Consider the following 20018-nt stretch of genomic DNA (forward strand, 5'->3'; position numbering starts at 1 on the left):
AGTCCAACGGTTGCAAAAGAGAGTTTCTATTGGACGAACTCAGGTATGTTCCTCCCCGTTTTGTTCCGTTTGCTTCCATTTAAGAAAGCAAAATTGGCTGAATGAATACACCCCTGATCACACGCAAACACAGTTCACTTACATAGCAGCCACATACAAACAGCATGAGCACTTTGATCGTTGTAGCTATAATTCGTTCTGCATCTACCCGCTCTCCTCCTCTCACACACATTTTTCCTTTTCTTGTGGACTTTAGTGCACAAAGCAACACATCACCAAACCTTCATATTATAATTGCTAACCACTACACACAGCCGACATCGTTATCACCATTATTAGCTAACATCAAAGTCAACATACACTACATAACCAAAAGTATGTTGACACCCGCTCGTCGAACATCTCATTCTAAAATCATAGGCATTAATATGGAGTTGGTCTCCCCTTTGCTGCTATAACAGCCTCCACTCGTCTTGGAACACTTTCCACTAAATGTTGGAACATTTCTGCGGGGACTTGCATCCATTCAGCCACAAGCATTAGTGAGGTCGGGCACTGATGTTGGGCGATTAGGCCTGGCTCGCAGTTGGCGTTCCAATTCATCCCAAAGGTGTTCAATGGAGTTGAGGTCAGGGCTCTGTGCAGGCCACTCAAGTTCTTCCACACTGATCTCGACAAACCATTTCTGTATGGACCTTGCTTCATGCTGAAACAGGAAAGGGCCTTTTCCAAACTGTTGCCACAAAGTTGGATGCACAGAATCGTCTAGAATGTCATTGTATGCTGTAGCGGTATAATTTCCCTTCACTGGAACTAAGGGGCCTAGCCCAAACCATGAAAAACAGCCCCAGACCATTATTCCTCCTCCACCAAACTTTACAGTTGGCACTATGCATTCGGGCAGATAGCGTTCTCCTGGCATCCACCAAACCCATATTCGTCCTTACCACTTTGTGGCTGAGCAGTTGCTGCTTCTAGACGTTTCCACTTCACAATAACAGCACTTACAGTTGAGCTCAGATCTGGCAGGGCAGACATTTTACAAACTGACTTGTTGCCACGTTGACGGTGCCACGTTGAAAGTCACTAAGCTCTTCAGTAAGGCCATTCTGCTGCCAATGTTTGACTATGGAGATTGCATGGCTGTGTGCTCAATTGTATACACTTGTCAGCAACAGGTGTGGCTGAAATAGCCAAATCCACTGTTTTGCAGAAGTGTCCACATACTTTTGTATATATAGTGTAGCTGTTCTGATGTCCAGAAGCTTTCTTTCTGTCATAGGAAATGATGGCAGAAACATTATGTACAAAAAAAGTTATGATCAGCACAAAAAAAACACAACCTAGCAGAATTGGTGAGGAGCCTGTAAAACAGAAGCTATCCATTGTAATGCCGTTCTATTTTTTATAACCTTAATTTAACTAGGCAAGTCAGTTAAAAACTTCTTTGGGATAGGTGGGACATTAACGTCCCACCTGGCCAACATCCGGTGAAATTGCAGAGCGTGAAATTCAAATTAAATTACTATAAATATTAAAGTTTCATGAAAATCAAAATCAAAATATACCTTAACTTGTTGTTAATCCAGCCAAGGTGTCAGATTTCAAAAAGGCTTTATGGCGAAAGCAAACCATGTGATTATCTGAGGACAGCGTCCAGCACACAAATGCATAACAAATCATTTTCAACCAGGGAGTTGCGACACAAAAGTCAGAAATAGCTATATAATATATGATTACCTTTGAAGATAGTAGTGGTTGGGTTCTCTTTCAAAACTGAACACCCTTGGCTGCATGGTGGTTTCTCCTTGAGTGTGACACTTTCAGATCAATTCATGAAGTGACTCTATTGCCCCCCTCTTCCCTCCCCATCTCTCCTCTCCACCATTTCCTTCATCACCCCATCGCTCCTCCCATCATCCCTCTCTCTCCTGACCAAGGACAGTAATGAAGTGACTATTATCCCCATCTCCTCCGTCTCTCCCCCCCTCCCTCATCTCACCCATCATCTCTCCCCTATCCCCCATTCAGGACAGATGTACCAGCAGGACAAGGACACTGTGTCTGCTCTGAGCCAAATGGCACCCTATTCCCTATTTGGTGCACTACTTTTGACCAGGGCCCAGTCAAAAATAGTGCACTATATAGGGAATAGGGTGCCATTTGGGAGGTAGCTGTGTCTGATCTGAGCCAAACTCCCCCAGCCACCTTCACCCTCCCTCAACCCTGACCATGAGCCTGCATACCAAATCCTCACCCTCTCTCCCTCACCTTCCCCCACCCTGCTGCTTACCCTCTTTACTCTCCCTCCCTCCTCAAACCCTCGCCCGCCCAGACCATGAGCCATGAGCCTGCATAGCAAGTCATCATTAACCCATCAGATACTGCTGGGATCATGAGGATGGAACTTGACCTCTCTCAAATGCCGTTGACCTCTTCAATGATCACCTATAATTGACCCCTAGGGACCAGGCTGATTGTCCCCTCTCCACTGTGCAGGGGGAGCAGGTGTGTGTGTGTATGTGTGTGGTACATTGTTTGCATCAGTCTGGATACAGAAGGTGCACACACCACACACACACACACACACAATCTTCGCACATACACACACGGATGATAATGCTAATACCTCATAATACGGACGCAGACCATTCTAGTTTTGTTGATGTGGACACCAAGGAACTTGAAGCTCTCAACCTGCTCCACTACAGCCCCGTCAATGAGAATGGGGGCGTGTTCGGTCCTCCTTTTCCTGTAGTCCACAATCATCTCCTTAGTCTTGGTTACGTTGAGGGATATGTTGTTATTCAGGCACCATCCGGCCAGGTCTCTGACCTCCTCCCTATAGGCTGTCTCATCGTTGTTGGTGATCAAGCCTACCACTGTTGTGTCGTCTGCAAACTTAATGATGGTGTTGGAGTCGTGCCTGGCCATGCAGTCGTGGGAGAACAGGGAGTACAGGAGGGGACTGACCACGCACCCCTGGGGAGCTCCAGTGTTGAGGATCAGCGTGGCAGATGTGTTGCTACCTACCCTCACCACATGGGGGTAGCACGTCAGGAAGTCCAAAACCAGTTGCAGAGGGAGGTGTTCAGTCCCAGGATCCTTAGCTTAGTGATGAGCTTTGTGGGCACTATGATGTTGAACGCTGAGCTGTAGTCAATTAATAGCATTCTCACATAAGTGTTCCTTTTGTCCAGGTGGGAAAGGGCAGTGTGGAGTGCAATAGAGATTGCATCATCTGTGGATCTGTTTGAGCGGTAGGCAAATTGGAGTGGGTCTAGGGTTTCTGGGGTAATGGTGTTGATGTGAGCCATTACCAGCCTTTCAAAGCACTTCATGGCTACGGACGTGAGTGCTACGGGTCTGTAGTCATTTAGGCAGGTTGCCTTTGTGTTCTTGGGCATAGGGACTATGGTGGTCTGCTTGAAACATGTTGTTATTACAGACTCAATCAGGGACATGTTGAAAAGGTCAGTGAAGGCACCTGGCAGTTGGTCAGCACATGCCCGGAGCACACATCCTGGTAATCCGTCTGGCACCGTAGCCTTGTGTATGCTGACCTGTCTAACCTCTTAAAGTTAGGGGAAAGAATTTTCACTTTTGGATAAATAGCATGCCCAATTTCAACTTCCTCCTACTCATGCCAAGAATATAAGATATGCATATTATTCATAGATTTGAATAGAAAACACTCTGAAGTTTCTAAAACTGTTTGAATCATGTCTGTGAGTATAACAGAACTTATGTAGCAGGCAAAACCCCGAGGACTAACTGTTCAGATTCCCCCCCCTCTCTGTTCACTGAATTGTCTTTGCCATTGGATATTTAATAGGAACTAGGAATTTTGAAAATAGGAATTTTCAGTTCCTACCGCTTCCACATGATGTCGCCAGTCTTTGGAATATGGTTGAGGTTATTCCTTTGTGCTATGAAGAAGTAGGCCATCTCGGAACTGGGGACACTTTTCAGGGTTGCGCAAGACGTGAACAGCAGTGCTGGTTTGTTTTCATTCCTGTATTGAATACAGATTGCCCCGTCTACAATTTGATCAATTATTAACGTTTAAAAATACCTAACGTTGTATTACAAAAGTAGTTTGAAATATTTTGGCAAAGTTTGTAGGCAACTTTTGAAATATTTTGTAGTGACGTTGCGTTTTTGTACTAAGCTGACTTTTTCTGGATCAAACGCGCTTTATAAATTTACATTTTCGATATATATGGACGGAATTAATCGAACAAAAGGACCAATTGTGATGTTTATGGGACATATTGGAGTGCCAACAAAAGAAGCTTGTCAAAGGTAATGCATATTTTATATTTTATTTCAGCGTTTTGTGTAGTGCCTGCTATGCTAGCTCCTTTGTTTACTGCTGGTGCAGATGGGTGCAGGCTATCAGATAATAGCTCCTTATGCTTTTGCCGGAGTGTGCTGTTCTATCTTGCCGGTGCAGCATATATCCTGCTTGCTGAATATCCATGTCGTCATCCAGCCACGATTCCGTGAAACATAGGATATTACAGTTTTTGATGTCCCGTTGGTAGGATATTCATGATCGTACCTCGTCTAATTTATTGTCCAATGATTGCATGTTAGCGAGTAATATTGACGGTAACGGCAGCTTTCCCACTCGCCTTCTGCGGGTCCTCACGAGACATCCGGCTCTGTGTCCCCTGTACCTGCGCCTCTTCCTCTTGCATATAACAGGGATGTCGGCCCTGTCGGGTGTTTGGAGAATGTCTTGTGCGTCCTGCTTGTTGTAGAAAAAAATCTTTGTCAAAGGAAGATTGACAGACAACTTTGACTGAACACTCAGGGAATGAGAAGTTCTACAAGCAGATCTCACACGAAGAAAGTGTGAAGCTTCAAGCTTCACGGTATGGGACTCACAGAGAGGATACGGTGTTCTCATGGTCAAACTGTAACTCATTTGGATCTGGTTGTTAGGGAAACTGGCTGTGGCTGGCCAGAGCCCAAATGCTGGTTAAAAGCCCAGGTGGAAACATACAATACTGCTACTCCTCTGCCATCAGGCAAGGTACTTTAAATGTTTCAGAGAAGGCTATACAAAATAGCTCTTATAGATGTAAGATGAGATCTTACAGATGACCTCTGCAGGCGCTGTACTGTACACCAAGACAAGTGGGTAAGATTGGTCTCAGTTATCCTCGCTCAGTAGACCCATTTATCATTTCTATTCATTGTACAAAAAATCTTTGTTAAGACTAGAAAAAAAATCAGTGAAGGCATTTGGAGACAAAACAGCTATTGGGAAAAGGTATTATGTGTATTACAATTTCAGAAACTGCAGCATGCCAGTGTACAGTGAACAGTAATCCCCTTTATTGCCTCTAGGGAGCGCTTTTCATGCTGGTACAGTCCCAATGAGTAAGTCTGAGGCCCAAGGATAAAGGTGACCAAGCAGCTGACACAGTCCTGAACAATAGTCTGATTTACTAACACTCTTTCCAATCTGGACACAGAGTCCTCCCAGTCGAGAGAGAGAGACCCAGCTTTTGGAACTTCTGTGAGTGTAATGTTTACTGTTAATTGTTATTGTTTATTTCACTTTTGTTTATTATCTACTTCACTTGCTTTGGCAATGGTAACATATGTTTCCCATGCCAATAAAGCCATTGAATTTAATTAGAGAGAGAGGGAGAGATGAGTCTGATAGAATATATCCAGACCATATGCTATCAACAAGAATGCAGGCCAAGGTCTCTGCCATCTAGCATTTTTCAATTCAATTCAATACACCCACAGGAGTAAGGGGAAAGATCCTGGCTGATATCCATGCTCGGTGTGGTAGTGATCCTTGTCGTCCTTCGTCTTCTCCCTCTTACTCCTCCCCCACCCTCCTCCCCCCTAGTCCTCAGTCTTTTCCCTCCCCTCCTCTGTCAACCCCCCTCCGTCTTTTCCCTCCTCCACCTCAATCCCAACCTCTTCCATCTCCTCCTCCACATTCTCCTTCATACAGCTGATATATAGGTTTTGCTCCAGTTCTCACTTAATAGTGTCAACACCTGTATCAGACAGAGTGGAGATAGTAACATGCTCAGGGAGGATGGATCGATTCATAGCCCAGGGATGGCAGATGGTCAATGGGCATTGATCCACTGAATCACCCCCTCTCCTCCTTAGTCTTCTCTCTCTCTTTCTCTTTCTCTGTGTATGCGGTAGTGTTGAACAATGAACACAAACACATTTGTGGTCTGCTGTGTGGCTCAATTGGTAACAGGATGTCTCTAGCAACACACGACTAAGTTGTGGGTTTAATTCCCGCAGGGATCACAAACACTTCAACACAGAGGCCTGTTAGTGCGCAACCAGGGTGTTCCCAAGGGGGCTGTAGACACACACATGCATACATACACGCACACACTGGGGCTTTCCATGAGAATGAAGCTCTAAGTCAATGTAAATCATGTGTGAAATGATAATGAGTTGATGACAATGGGGTATATTATTAGACTGACTGCATTCCTGTTGGGTTCAGACCATTTGAACCGGAATGCTCTGTGAATGGACGTATGGAATGGATTGTCTGCCTAGGCATGTGTTGATAGAATCAATGACTATCAAAGCACACACATCGTTCATTGCATTACAAACTCCTTTGAATATTGTCCAAATCGAAGAACACGCATCATTACATTGGAACCTTCTCAGAGTAACCCACAGCATCTACTATCACAAAACGGTCTTCTGCTACATCCAAAATCTAGATACTATTGTGATAGCAACCAAGCTAGTCCAGTAAACCTGTCACGCATGCTCCCGCTCTCCCTCTCTGGTGCTCGAGGGCGCCAGGCTGCCCTTCATTACACACACCTGTCACTATCATTATGCGCAGAAGCGCTCATTGGACTCACCTGGACTCCTTCCCTTTGTTGATTGGCAGGTCTAATTGTCTGCTCCCCTGGTTGTTCCCTGTGTCTGCATTAATGTCGTTATGTGTTTATGTCGAGACGCTATCCTGTCCTATGTCCGTGCTAATTAAATGTTCACTCCCTGTACTTGCTTCTCATCTCCAACCTCGACCATTACAAAACCCACTGGGCACAGACATCATTTCAACGTCTAGTTTTGATTTATATTTGGTTGAGATTTAGGTGAAAAGTTAGGTGAAAAAAATACTACATTCCCTTACGTTGATGACTTTTTGGAAATCCAATCCGTTTTTCCACATTAATTCAACGTCATCAGATAGATTTTGTTGTTGAAATGATGTGGAAACAACGAAGATGGAAGTAAACAGCGGCAGAAACAGGTCCTTATAGGGACGGACAAACCCCTCTGCCCAAGAGCAGTAAACGCTAGTATGCACACACACGCAGGCACGCAGGCACGCACACACACTTCTGGCAGGGTTATACATAGAGTGCAATAGAGGAACTGAGACAGATCTTGTTCTAAATAGCATAAGACTCCTGGCTGAGTAGTCAGCCCAGAGTGGGAAAACATGTAAACAGGTTTTTAGGGGTAAGAATCTACAGTGTTGTTGATGAACTGTGCATACTTTTTAGTCCAAGACTAGGCTTAATCTGTCTGGGAAACTGCCCCTTTATGTCTGTTTTATAATCCATAAAAAACAAATACAAAGTGAACATGAAAAAGGGGTGAAAATGTAACATGGGACTCTGTGATCGTTTTTTATCGTAATATCCCCCTGGGATTTTCGACAACATTTAGAAAACTTTCCAAGACTACGAGCTCTGCATAAAAGACTGAGCATGGGCTGAGGTGTTGTGCGCTGTGGGGAGGGGGTGAGAGTGTGTTTTGTCTTTGCAGATTAGTGTTTGGCATCTTCACTTAACACTACCCACTGGGCACACATATGTTTGAATCAACGTTGATTCCAAGCCATTTAATTAAATTATGTTGAACCAACGTGGAACAGACTTTGAATTGACGTCTGTGCCCAGGGGGTAGTTCCTGTTACTACAAACAAAGAACTCCATTAGTGAGGAAAATGCTAAACTGACCCAAGATCAGCGTCTAGGGGTAAATTCACCCTACACCAACAAAAAACAGTACATCAGAGCTGCGGGAGAACTTTAGCGTTAGGAACAGCTTGGATGGCCATTTGTCTAATGAGTGATCACTCACACGGCTCTGCTCCCTATTACCAGGCCATATGTTAGTTAGATAGAGGACCAGAACCACAGGCCAAACCTGTTACTGTTTACTTTGTTGGTTTGTTAGCTAAGCCTCTCACCGTGAAGCTTTTTTTGAAGGGACACATTAATATTCAAGATAGGCTACAATACAGAGGAATCAGACTGAGTGCATGTAAAGAGAAAAGGTCAAAACAACCACAGCAGGGCCTAGTTGTGTTACAGGTTGTACCTTTGAGGGAGTCAAAACCAAAGCCTGGAGAAAGTGTGTGTGGTGGGGGGGGGGTCTGTGTGTGGGCGTGTGTTTGTGTCTCAAAAGAAAAAGAAAGATGGCCATCTGCTACACACATGTAAATACACCACTTGTTAAATAACACAAGTCAAATTCCATGTGCATAGTGCATTCCACAGGTCACGTTTATAAGTCAGTGTTAAAAAAAAAAAATCAAATTTGGAAAAGTTATGGCACACCTGAGAGTTGGGAGCCACTGCTCTAGGCTACCATCTGGAAATGGAAATACATTATTTCATCCATAAAAGTTATCAGGAAAAAACAAACACACACGTGCAAGCACACACACTCGCGCTCACACACAGGCTTGTTTTCTAGCTTTAAGGGGAAAGCTGTATGGTGAAAGGTTTCCATGTCTGTCTGCAGGCTATGTTGTGGCTTTGTCTGAAGTCTACTTTAACCTCTCGATCTATGCATGTCTGCTGCCGAGGCGTGCTTTGAATGCTAATGCTTTAGATCTCTATGTTAACAAAGGGTCTAACCCTAACTCACTGCACCGCTGTGACAGGCTGAGGGGTCAAAGCCCACTGGTGGTGTCTTAGTGAGACCCAGCCTTCTTTCTCTGAGCTCTGGTGGTGTGCGTAAGACCCATCTATCCCTTGCCATTCCCTTGGTTCATATCAAGGCACGGATGTAGAGTATGTTGCAATGGAATGCAGACTGTTGGTAATCTCTGTAGAAAGCTTGAGACTCATCATTCACCAGAATCCTTCTCCAAGCCTATAAGACCCAGCCATCCTTCTCCAAGCCTATAAGACCCAGCCATCCTTCTCCAAGCCAACTGGTGGTGTGTATAAGATCCTTGGTAAAATCTCCATGCCTCCTGTTGATGCACGTGCGTATACACACACACACACACACACACACACACATCTCAGTGTGCTTGATTAAACTGGGGCTGGAGGAAGAGGATAGCAGTTTGGGCCTAAACACCTCCACAATTCTCTGGAGAAAGCTTGAGACTCAGATCATTCACCAGAATCCTTCTCCAAGCCTATAAGGTGGTTTTATAAGATCCTTGGTCAAAACTCCATGCCTCCTGTTGACGCACGCGCACGCACGCACACACACACACACACACACGCACACACACACACACACACACACACACACACACACACACACACCTCAGTGTGCTTGATTAAACTGGGGCTGGAGGAAGAGGATAACAGTTTGGGCCTAAACACCTCCACAATTCTCTGGGCTAAGATAGACATGCACAGGGAAATAACTGATGTGAGAAAAACACAGAGGGAAAGGAGGCTTTGAGAAATGGGCAATTGAGAAATGGAAGTGTTTTTGAGAGAAAAGTATTAGTCGGGCAAACTCGGTGATGAAGCTATATGCTGAGAGATCATGGGTTGAGATTTGGATGGAAGTGACACCAACATACCATGAGTTTCTGTTTCTGCGTCTTTGTTCAGATGAAGCAGATGACTTCTCTGTTTCCCCTCCTCTCCTGTTTTCATTTAACTGTGGGCAAAAAGACAGACACAGGTCAGGGGTCATAGATCACGTGCAGAACCCTAATGGTTACAGTTTCTCTATTTTTACTAAATTACAGAGAAACTGTCTACAGAACAGGCATGAAGAACATGTGCTGAACCACAATAATGACAGTCAGTTTCTCTGTGCTGAAAACCTGTAGGACCCGGTTATTAAGAACATGTACACTCAACCAAAATATAAACGTAACATGTAAAGCGTTGGTCCCATGTTTCATGAGCTGAAATAAAAGATACCAGAAATGTTCCATGTACACAAAAAGCTTATTTCTCTCAAATTTTGTGCACAAATTTGTTTATATTCCTGTTAGTGAGCATTTCTCCTTTGCCAAGATAATCCATACACCTGACAGATATGGCAAATCAAGAAGCTGATTAAACAGCATGATCATTACACAGGTGCACCTTGTGCTGGGGACAATAAAAGGAGCGTGCAATTGGCATGCTGACTTGCAGGACTGTCCACCAGAGCTGTTGCCAGATAATTGAATGTTCATTTCTCTACCATTGGCCGCCACCAACATCGTTTTAGATCATTTGGCAGTTCATCCAACTGGCCTCACAACTGCTGACCACGTGTAATCACGCCAGCCCGTGACCTCGACATCCGGCTTCTTCAAATGAGGGATCGTCTGAGACCAGCCACCCGGACAGCTGATGAAACTGAGATTGCTCAACTGAATAATTTCTGCAAAAACTGTCAAACTGTCTCAGGGAAGCTCATATGCATGCTCGTTGTCCTCACCAGGGACCTAACCTGACTGTAGTTTGGCGTCGTAACTGACTTCAGTGGGCAAATGCTCACCTTTGATGGCCACTGGCACGCTGGAGAAGTGTGCTCTTCATGGATTAATCCTGGTTTCAACTGTACCGAGCAGATGGCAGACAGCATTTATGGCACTATGTGGGTGAGCGGTTTTTAAAAGAGTGCCCCATGGTGGTGGTGGGGTTATGGTATGGGCAGGCATAAGCTACAGACAATGAACACAATTGCATTTTATCAATGGCAATTTGAATGCACAGAGATACTGTGACGAGATCCTGAGGCCCATTGTCGTGCCATTCATCCTCCGCCATCACTTCATGTTTCCGAATGATACTGCACCGCCCCATGTCGCAAGGATCTGTACACAATTCCTGGAAGCTGAAAATGTCCCAGTTCTTCCATGGCCTGCGTACTCACCAGACATATCACCCATTGAGCATGTTTGGGATGCTCTGGATCGAGGTGTATGGCAGCATGTTCCAGTTCCCGCCAATATCCAGCAACTTCATACAGTCATTGAAGAGGGTGGGACAACATTCCACAGGCCACAATCAACTCTACGTGAAAGAAATGTGTCGTGCTACATGAGGCAAATGGTGGTCACACCAGATACTGACTGGTTTACCGATCCACGCCCCTACTTTTTTCCCCCTAAGGTCCTTTATCTGTGACCAACAGATGCATATCTGCATTCCCAGTCATGTGAAATCCATAGATTAGGGCCTAATGAATTTATTTCAATGGACTGATTTCCTTATATGAACTGTAACTCAGTGAAATGTTAGAAATGATTGCATGTTGCATTTGTAATTTAGTTAAGTGTATAAAATAAGCCTCTACAAGACATTTCAAATGGTGAGATTTGGCGAGCCAATCACAGAGACTGTGCCAGTGTTTTACCCATGGGAACATTACGCTGATACTCAGCTGGAGGGAGAAATAAAAGGGGACAGAGAATAAAAAATGCAGCAGCTGCCTCCTCTAATAGTTCCAATCCTGTCTGTGCGCACGCATGCGTGTGTGTGTGTGTGCGTGCGTGTTATAACAGTCAAGTAAAATTGTAATGCCTGCCTCCAAGGTAGCGTGGAGGGTAGGTGCGTTGGGTCAGTAACCAAAAGGTTTCTGGATTGAAACCCAGAGCTGATAAGGGGAAAGGTATCCCCCTTGAACCATATGGGTCAGTTAATAGTCCTTTATTTGTGTGTAACACAGTCTCTCTCTCTCTCTCTCTCTCCTCATACTGGATCTATCTGATGCTAACCTTGATTAGCATCTCATGCATTATACATAGGTAAACTAGCATACATTGCTAAATACACATTGCTAGCAATAACTGACTGTCAAAATGGATATTCAACTTAGTGTGGCTAATGAGCCTAAATGCTTTTAACTTTTCCTACTTCGCTCTTCTGTTCTTTTCAGTTTGCTTTCTTTGCCACAAGTGTCTAAGTTAGTCCCAGCTGAAAATAATTATATGGCAGCGCAATGGAGAGCCAACTACATTACTGCTAGTAGCTATTCCTGCCTGCTTGAGCTTAATGCAAAAATAGTCAGAGGAGCTATTCTGATAGAATGACAATACGTTGGAGTGGATTTCAAAGTGATTGACAGTGGCTTTGACAACTGTAACATCAAATATCTATAGCTAGAAGTGTTAGCTGTCTGTGGAGACATTCTCCTCCATTAGATGTACAATTCCAGGCTGTGTGTATTCTACCTCTTACAGACGCTGGGATAGAATGGAGAATCATAATGTCACGAGAGTATTCTGGAACCAGAGCCTAAGCCATCACCGTCACCATCCTTCTATCCTTCTACACCATATTGCCAGCAGTATCCTACAGAATCAACAAGACACCAAAACTCACCAACCACCCATGGAACAAAAACACACTCACACCAGCCCCCATATAGCATATGCACACGCGCGCATGCACACACAGACACACATTTTGTGATTATATCTACACACTACACAATGCAATCACAGCCTGAGTAGGTAACTAGCGAGGAAGAGAGATGCTCCAAAATTATACACTGTTATCACAGGGTTTGCACAGTGAGACTCTTCACAGTAAACACCCAGGGAATCAATAAACCTCCACAGTCGTACAGAGGATATAGAGGCACACATCTATAGTATGTGGAACCAAAATCCATCTTTAGGAGAGCAACAGAGGTGTTTTAAACCAATTTTACAGCCTACTTGTTTACAAACAATCCAATATCATCGGCTCTATTTGCTTCTTGGACAGACAGACAATAGATCTCTCTCTATCAGGCAAGTCTATCACTACCTAACCCCCCCCATATACAGTGCCTTGCGAAAGTATTCGGCCCCCTTGAACTTTGCGACCTTTTGCCACATTTCAGGCTTCAAACATAAAGATATAAAACTGTATTTTTTTGTGAAGAATCAACAACAAGTGGGACACAATCATGAAGTGGAACGACATTTATTGGATATTTCAAACTTTTTTAACAAATCAAAAACTGAAAAAGTATCTCGGACCTGCCTGGTATGTTCCTTGTTCTTCATCATGCTCTCTGCGCTTTTAACAGACCTCTGAGACTATCACAGTGCAGGTGCATTTATACGGAGACTTGATTACACACAGGTGGATTGTATTTATCATCATTAGTCATTTAGGTCAACATTGGATCATTCAGAGATCCTCACTGAACTTCTGGAGAGAGTTTGCTGCACTGAAAGTAAAGGGGCTGAATAATTTTGCACGCCCAATTTTTCAGTTTTTGATTTGTTAAAAAAAGTTTGAAATATCCAATAAATGTCGTTCCACTTCATGATTGTGTCCCACTTGTTGTTGATTCTTCTTCACAAAAAAATACAGTTTTATATCTTTATGTTTGAAGCCTGAAATGTGGCAAAAGGTCGCAAAGTTCAAGGGGGCCGAATACTTTCGCAAGGCACTGTATCAATAGCAGCCATACTTAGAAGTGTGTACTGAAACAAAAGGGGTCAAGTCTATCTATCCTGCCAAGCTGGTAGCAAAAAAGCCTCTCCAATGCCCTGTGCTTAGTGCTATTCTGGTTGGCAGGTAGCCTAGTGGTTAAGAGCATTGGGCCAGTAACCGAAAGGTTGCTGATATGAATCCCTGGGCTGACTGGGTGAAAACTTGGCTGATGTTCCCTTGAGCAAGGCACTTGACCCTAATTTCTCCAAGGTTGCTGTCAATAATGACTGATCCCTAGCTGTGACCCTCTGAGGATGTCTCAGCGGGAGTGGGATATGCAAAAAAACACGTATAATACACACATGAAATAGGACACATGTAAGCACCCACCTAATTATTATCTGCTAGAGTAGCTGGTGGAGAGAAGGCAACAGTAGAGAGGGTCTGCATTATTTTCAGATCTCCATGGTAACCTTGCACAGGGGGAAAGTGGAGCACCAATAGGATCAGAGAGAGAGACTCAGCAAGGCGGCGGTATCGGGTGTATGTTACGTGGGGTGAGGGGAGATCGGCAAACTTGCACACACACTCACACACACACACACACACACACACACACACACACACACACACACACACACACACACACACGGCAACAACTAAAGGGCGGCGGTATAGTATAGATCCTTGCCTCGTGGGAGACTAGAAAGGCCAGGCCATTGAGGGTCCGAGTGAAAGAGAGGAAATAGAGAATGAAAGACTTCTACCACCAGGCAATAGGTTTCATCTACATCCACTCAAAATAAACCCTTTCAAGTAGGGCTTCTAAATCCCTTTTACTCTCCAATCGTTGACATTTAAGCATCGACCGCTGTGTGAGAGATTTACAAATCAAGCCTGTAGGTAATTGAATAGTGTCTGTTGATATTCAGGCTCTGAGTGAGTTTATTGTTGCAGCTACTGTCAGCCTCATTGAAAATCGGGTGTGGAGTACCACAAGGATGTGATTCGGGACCTTGTTCGGGATCTAATGTCATCTTACACACTTTGATCAACCCTACCTCATTTATTTCAGGGCACTCCTATGCAGAGGACCTTGCAATGTGACAATACATCTTACACGGCTAAGCGCTCTTCAATAACAGGTTTCACTTCTCATTTTGTCATTCTTTGAAAAGTACCAGATGACTTAAACATAGATAGAAGAGGAGTTAAAACCAATAAATTATTTCCAATCCTCTGAGCATTGTCCATCCACCCCCATCGCTTCGCCTCTTCCTCTCTGTGACCACTGACCTGCTGTTGGACGAGTGAGCTACACCCAAAGCAGGACTTCTATTGCTGTAAAATTATGACTTTTAAGAACCAGCTCCACAGCCACCAAATAACCTTATGACTCTGACAGATCGTAGGGCTCTGGTTAAAAGTACAAGGAATAGGATGCTATTTCGGACACAGCCCAAAGAGCAAAAGAGCATAGCAATAGAGCAAGAGCTTTTTCAGCTATATTTCTCCTGGATGTCACAGGTTTTAATGAGCAGAGTGCTGAGACAGACTTATGGCTCTTCTAGCAGATCCAGATTTATTGATCTACAGTGTATAAATCAACCGCCCAGGACAGACGGACAGGGATAAACTGCTGAGGTTGGAGGTTCAATCCCCACACACATCTGATTGAATCAGAAAACTCATCATTAATTTACCTTCCCCTCTCTTTGGTCATAGCTCTCAATAGATTGGAAAACAGTGAGCACCTTGGGTAAACAGATGGGTAAACCCTAACTCAACAAACATGTATCTAGAACAATAGGTGGGTAAACCGAACTCAATCACCCATCACCAACTGAACTCAATCACCCATCTTAAATTATTCTGATTGAACTCATTTTACGCTGTCATATGTCTTCTCAGTGTTAATGTTTTGAGGGGCGATGGGAAACCTGAGAGATTGCAGCAGCAGCCCCTTGAATATGTGTTTATGGGGAGTTACTTTGATGCTGGTTGAAGCAGATGAAAAAATATATATATTTTATTTATAAATATATATATATATTTAGATAAAAAACATTTGGATAGATGTAAAATATTGAAATTATATATAAATATACGTTCCAACATATATTACAGAATTTATTTAAAATGTGCATATATAAATGTATCACAATATGTTAAATGCATCAGAAAATGTATATTGTAATTCAGAATACTTTCGAATATATTTTAACACGTATTTATCAATATATTTAGTAAATATACACTACCGTTCAAAAGTTTGGGGTCACTTAGAAATGTCCTTGTTTATGAATGAAAAGCTCTTTTTTTGTCCATTAAAATAACATAAAATTTATCAGAAATACAGTTTAGACATTGTTAATGTTGTAAATGACTATTTTAGCTGGAAATGGCTGATTAATTTTTTTATGGAATATCTACATAGGCGTACAGAGGCCCATTACCAGCAACCATCACTCCTGTGTTCCAATGGCACGTTGTGTTAGCTAATCCAAATGTATCATTTTAAAAGGCTAATTGATCATTAGAAAACCTTTTTGCAATTAGGTTAGCACAGCTGAAAACTGTTGCCCTGATTAAAGAAGCAATAAAACTGGCCTTCTGTAGACGAGTTGAGTATTTGGAGCATCAGCATTTGTGGGTTTGATTACAGGCTCAAAATGGCTGAAACAAAGCACTTTCTTCTGAAACTCGTCAGTCTTTTCAAGTTATGAGAAATGAAGGCTATTCCATGCGAGAAATTGCCAAGAAACTGAAGATCTCGTACAATGCTGTGTACTACTCCCTTCACAGAACAGCGCAAACTGTCTCTAACCAGAATAGAACGAGAAGTGGGAGGCCCCGGTGTACAACTGAGCAAGAGGACAAGTACATTAGAGTGTCTAGTTTGAGAAACAGATGCCTCACAAGTCCTCAACTGGCAGCTTCATGAAGTAGTACCCGTAAAACACCAGTCTCAACGTCAACAGTGAAGAGGCAACTCCGGGATGCTGGCCTTCTAGGTAGAGTTGCAAAGAAAATGCCATATCTCAGTCCCCGCAGCAATGTTCCAACATCTAGTGGAAAGCCTTCCCATAAGAGTGGAAGCTGTTATAGCGTCAAATTAATTAATCATATTAATGCCCATGAGTTTTGAATAAGATGTTCAACGAGCACGTGTCCACATACTTTTGGCCATGTCGTGTAAAAGGGTAAAAAAAAAAAAAATCTGACAATGAATATCCCTTTGAAAATGGTGAAGTTATTATTTACACTTTGTAAGGTGTATCGATACACCCAGTCACTACAAAGATTCAGGCATCCTTCATAACTCGGTTGCCAGAGGAAGGAAACCACTCTGGGATTTCACAAAGAGGCCATTGGTGACTTTAAAACAGTTACAAAGTTTAATGGCTGTGATGGGAGAGTACTGAGGATGGATCAACAACATTGCAGTTAATCCAAAGAAGGAAGGAAGCCTGTACTGAATAAAATATTCAAAAACATGCATCCTGTTTGCAATGAAGCACTAAAGTAACATTTTAAATAATGTGGCATGCAATGAACTATATGTCCTGAATAGAAAGTGTTATGTTATGTTGGATTTGCCCCAAACATATCACCTAGTACCACTCTTAATATTTTCAAGCATGGTGGTGACTGCATCATGTTATGGGCATGCTTGTCATCGGCAATGACTAGAGAGTTTTCTCTTCATAAAAAAAAACGCAATAGAGCTAAGCACAGGCAAAATCCTAGAGGACAATCTGGTTCAGTCTGCTTTCAGACACTGGGAGAAAAATTCACCTTTCAGCAGGACAATAACCTGCTAATACACAAGGGCAAATATACACTGGAGTTGCTTACCAAGACGACACTGAATGTTCATAAGTGGCCTAGTTACAGTTTTTACTTAAATTGGCTCGAAAATCTATGGCAAGAATTGAAAATGGCTGTCTAGCAATGATCAGCAACCAACATGACAGAGCTTGAAGAATGTGCAAATATTGTACAATCCAGGTGTGCAAAGCTCTTAATGTCTTACCCGGAATGACTCCCAGCTGTAATCATTGCCAAAGGTAATTCTAACACGTATTGACTCGGGTGTGAATACTTATGTAAATGAGATATTTCTGTATTTTATTTGAGATACATTTGGAAACATTTTAAAAATATATGTTTTTGCTTTGTAATTATAGGGCAATGTGTATAGATGATTGAAAAAAATATATATTTAGTCAATTTTTAATTCAGGCTGTAACTCAAACAAAATGTGAAATAAGTCAAGGGGTACGAATACTTTCTGAAGACACTGTATGTCATTATCATTAAGACTGCAGAACAAGAACAAGCTTAACCTTTAACCACAGAACTCAACATAACACATTAACTGGCATGACAATCCATCTAATGGTCGGCCTAAAAGTCCTAAGACAAGACAAAGTCATCCCTACAAGTCTTCTAATAGGCTGCCGCAGCTATGACGCATTTTGCCCAAATGCATTTTTATTTTACACATACCAGAAGCATGAACATACATTTAAATGACTACAAAAATTACTACAAACATGATACATTATCAGTCATGTAGTGATGTCTTTCATGTGCATATGTAATAAATACAAATTTAAAAAGTATTTATCTGTACTTCCCTCTGTGATTATGAAGTTGAACATGTGCTCTTTATCACAGAATGTTGCAATTAGGTGCAATCAATTACTCCCCATCACAATTTAAATTCTATCACTTCCCAAATTTTGGTTTGGTGGGCCCAAAAATGTTTCTCCATTGATCAATGCGTGAAATGTAACTTAAGAAGCCGAATTAGAAACCACTTTGGCTACTAGATATCATAGCCATGCATTTGTGGAATATTGTCAGGCATGCCATGTATTTCAGTAAAGATGCAAATGTATCTAAATATATCTTCCTCTTTTCAAAGATGGAGGCAAATGGAAGCAAACATTACAAAGGTCTATCTAGGGGACTCTAGGGTGGCTCTGAGGTTCACCCCTAGAACATGTCATCATCAAAGATGCCGATCAGATCCTTTCAGATCTCAACAACAGCAAAGGTCAATTTGGGATTGGGCCAAAGGCTGGTGAAGTGTGTCCTGATCTACTGAGATCTCACCTCTCTAACATCTGTGAATGTCTCTTATAATTACACCAGGCACACGTAGTCTGACATGACGATCACTTTGACTAACAGCCATGCCGCCAGCTACCCGTTGATGTAATATCTGCCTCTAGTGTGGAAAAGAGGACAGACTCCACAACTTCAATCAGCATCAAAGTAACTCCTTTAGGTATTCATGGAGCTGCAGTCTCACAGGTTTCCATTGCCCCTTAAGCCATTTAGATGGTGATGGGTATCCTTTTTGTCCACAGCAAACTTGGTGCAAAACCACGTCCATGAGTAACGTAGCAACATTCAACGCCGCACTGATTGAGTTTAGACATTCCCTGTGATAAAGTAAATGCGCACTATATAGGAAGAACTTTAGAGAGGGAATCCCAGGAACAGAGAGTTCGGAGTTCACTCATGCCTGCCACGAACCGCAGGAGATGCACAGTTTCACAGCCTCGTTTGAAATGAGCTGGTGAGAGAACCTGACTTAAACGAGACTTCTTCACAGAGCTCCTTGGAATCTCTTCTCTTGTTGCTAGTTATTGAACAAATGAAAAAGGAAAATCAACATGACAAGGTAAACACACTTGATAATTATTTTTAAAATGGTGTTGTATACAAAGTCAATGAAGTAGGCTATTTGGGATTTTCAGATTATCAGTCATTTATCGATCATGATGAATGATTGATGTTTGTGATCATAAGCTAAGACCTAACGTTAGCCAACTAGGTAGCTAAAGTTCTTAGTAAAAAAGCATGATAAAGAGTTACATTTGTATCTTGAATGGTTATATGAATGAAGAGAGTATGGATAGATGAATGAAGAAGATAGATGAATGAAGAGAGTATGGATAGAAGAATGAAGAGTATGGATAGAAGAATGAAGAGAGTATGGATAGATGAATGAAGAGAGTATGGATAGAAGAATGAAGAGAGTATGGATAGATGAATGAAGAGTATGGATAGATGAATGAAGAGTATGGATAGATGAATGAAGAGAGTATGGATAGATGAATGAAGAGTATGGATAGATGAATGAAGAGTATGGATAGATGAATGAAGAGTATGGATAGATGAATGAAGAGAGTACAGATAGATGAATGAAGAGAGTATGGATAGATGAATGAAGAGAGTATGGATAGATGAATGAAGAGAGTATGGATAGATGAATGAAGAGTATGGATAGATGAATGAAGAGTATGGATAGATGAATGAAGAGAGTACAGATAGATGAATGAAGAGAGTACGGATAGATGAATGAAGAGAGTACGGATAGATGAATGAAGAGAGTATGGA

The 20018-nt window shown here is 42.5% G+C and overlaps 1 protein-coding gene across 2 annotated transcripts in view; it reads right to left on the reverse strand.

The window, feature by feature from the left end:
• LOC112232483 (tetraspanin-18) overlaps positions 1–20018 on the reverse strand; it is a 112392-nt gene that overhangs the window by 22264 nt on the left and 70110 nt on the right. For both annotated transcript variants that reach the window (XM_024399515.2, XM_024399516.2), the window contains exon 2: positions 9809–9888. In XM_024399515.2, the coding sequence (XP_024255283.2) occupies positions 9809–9811 (3 nt within the window). In that variant the 5' untranslated portion in view covers positions 9812–9888. The remainder of the gene's footprint in view (positions 1–9808; positions 9889–20018) is intronic.

Source organism: Oncorhynchus tshawytscha, linkage group LG06, assembly GCF_018296145.1.
Source record: "Oncorhynchus tshawytscha isolate Ot180627B linkage group LG06, Otsh_v2.0, whole genome shotgun sequence".
NCBI classification, from domain to species: Eukaryota; Metazoa; Chordata; class Actinopteri; order Salmoniformes; family Salmonidae; genus Oncorhynchus; species Oncorhynchus tshawytscha.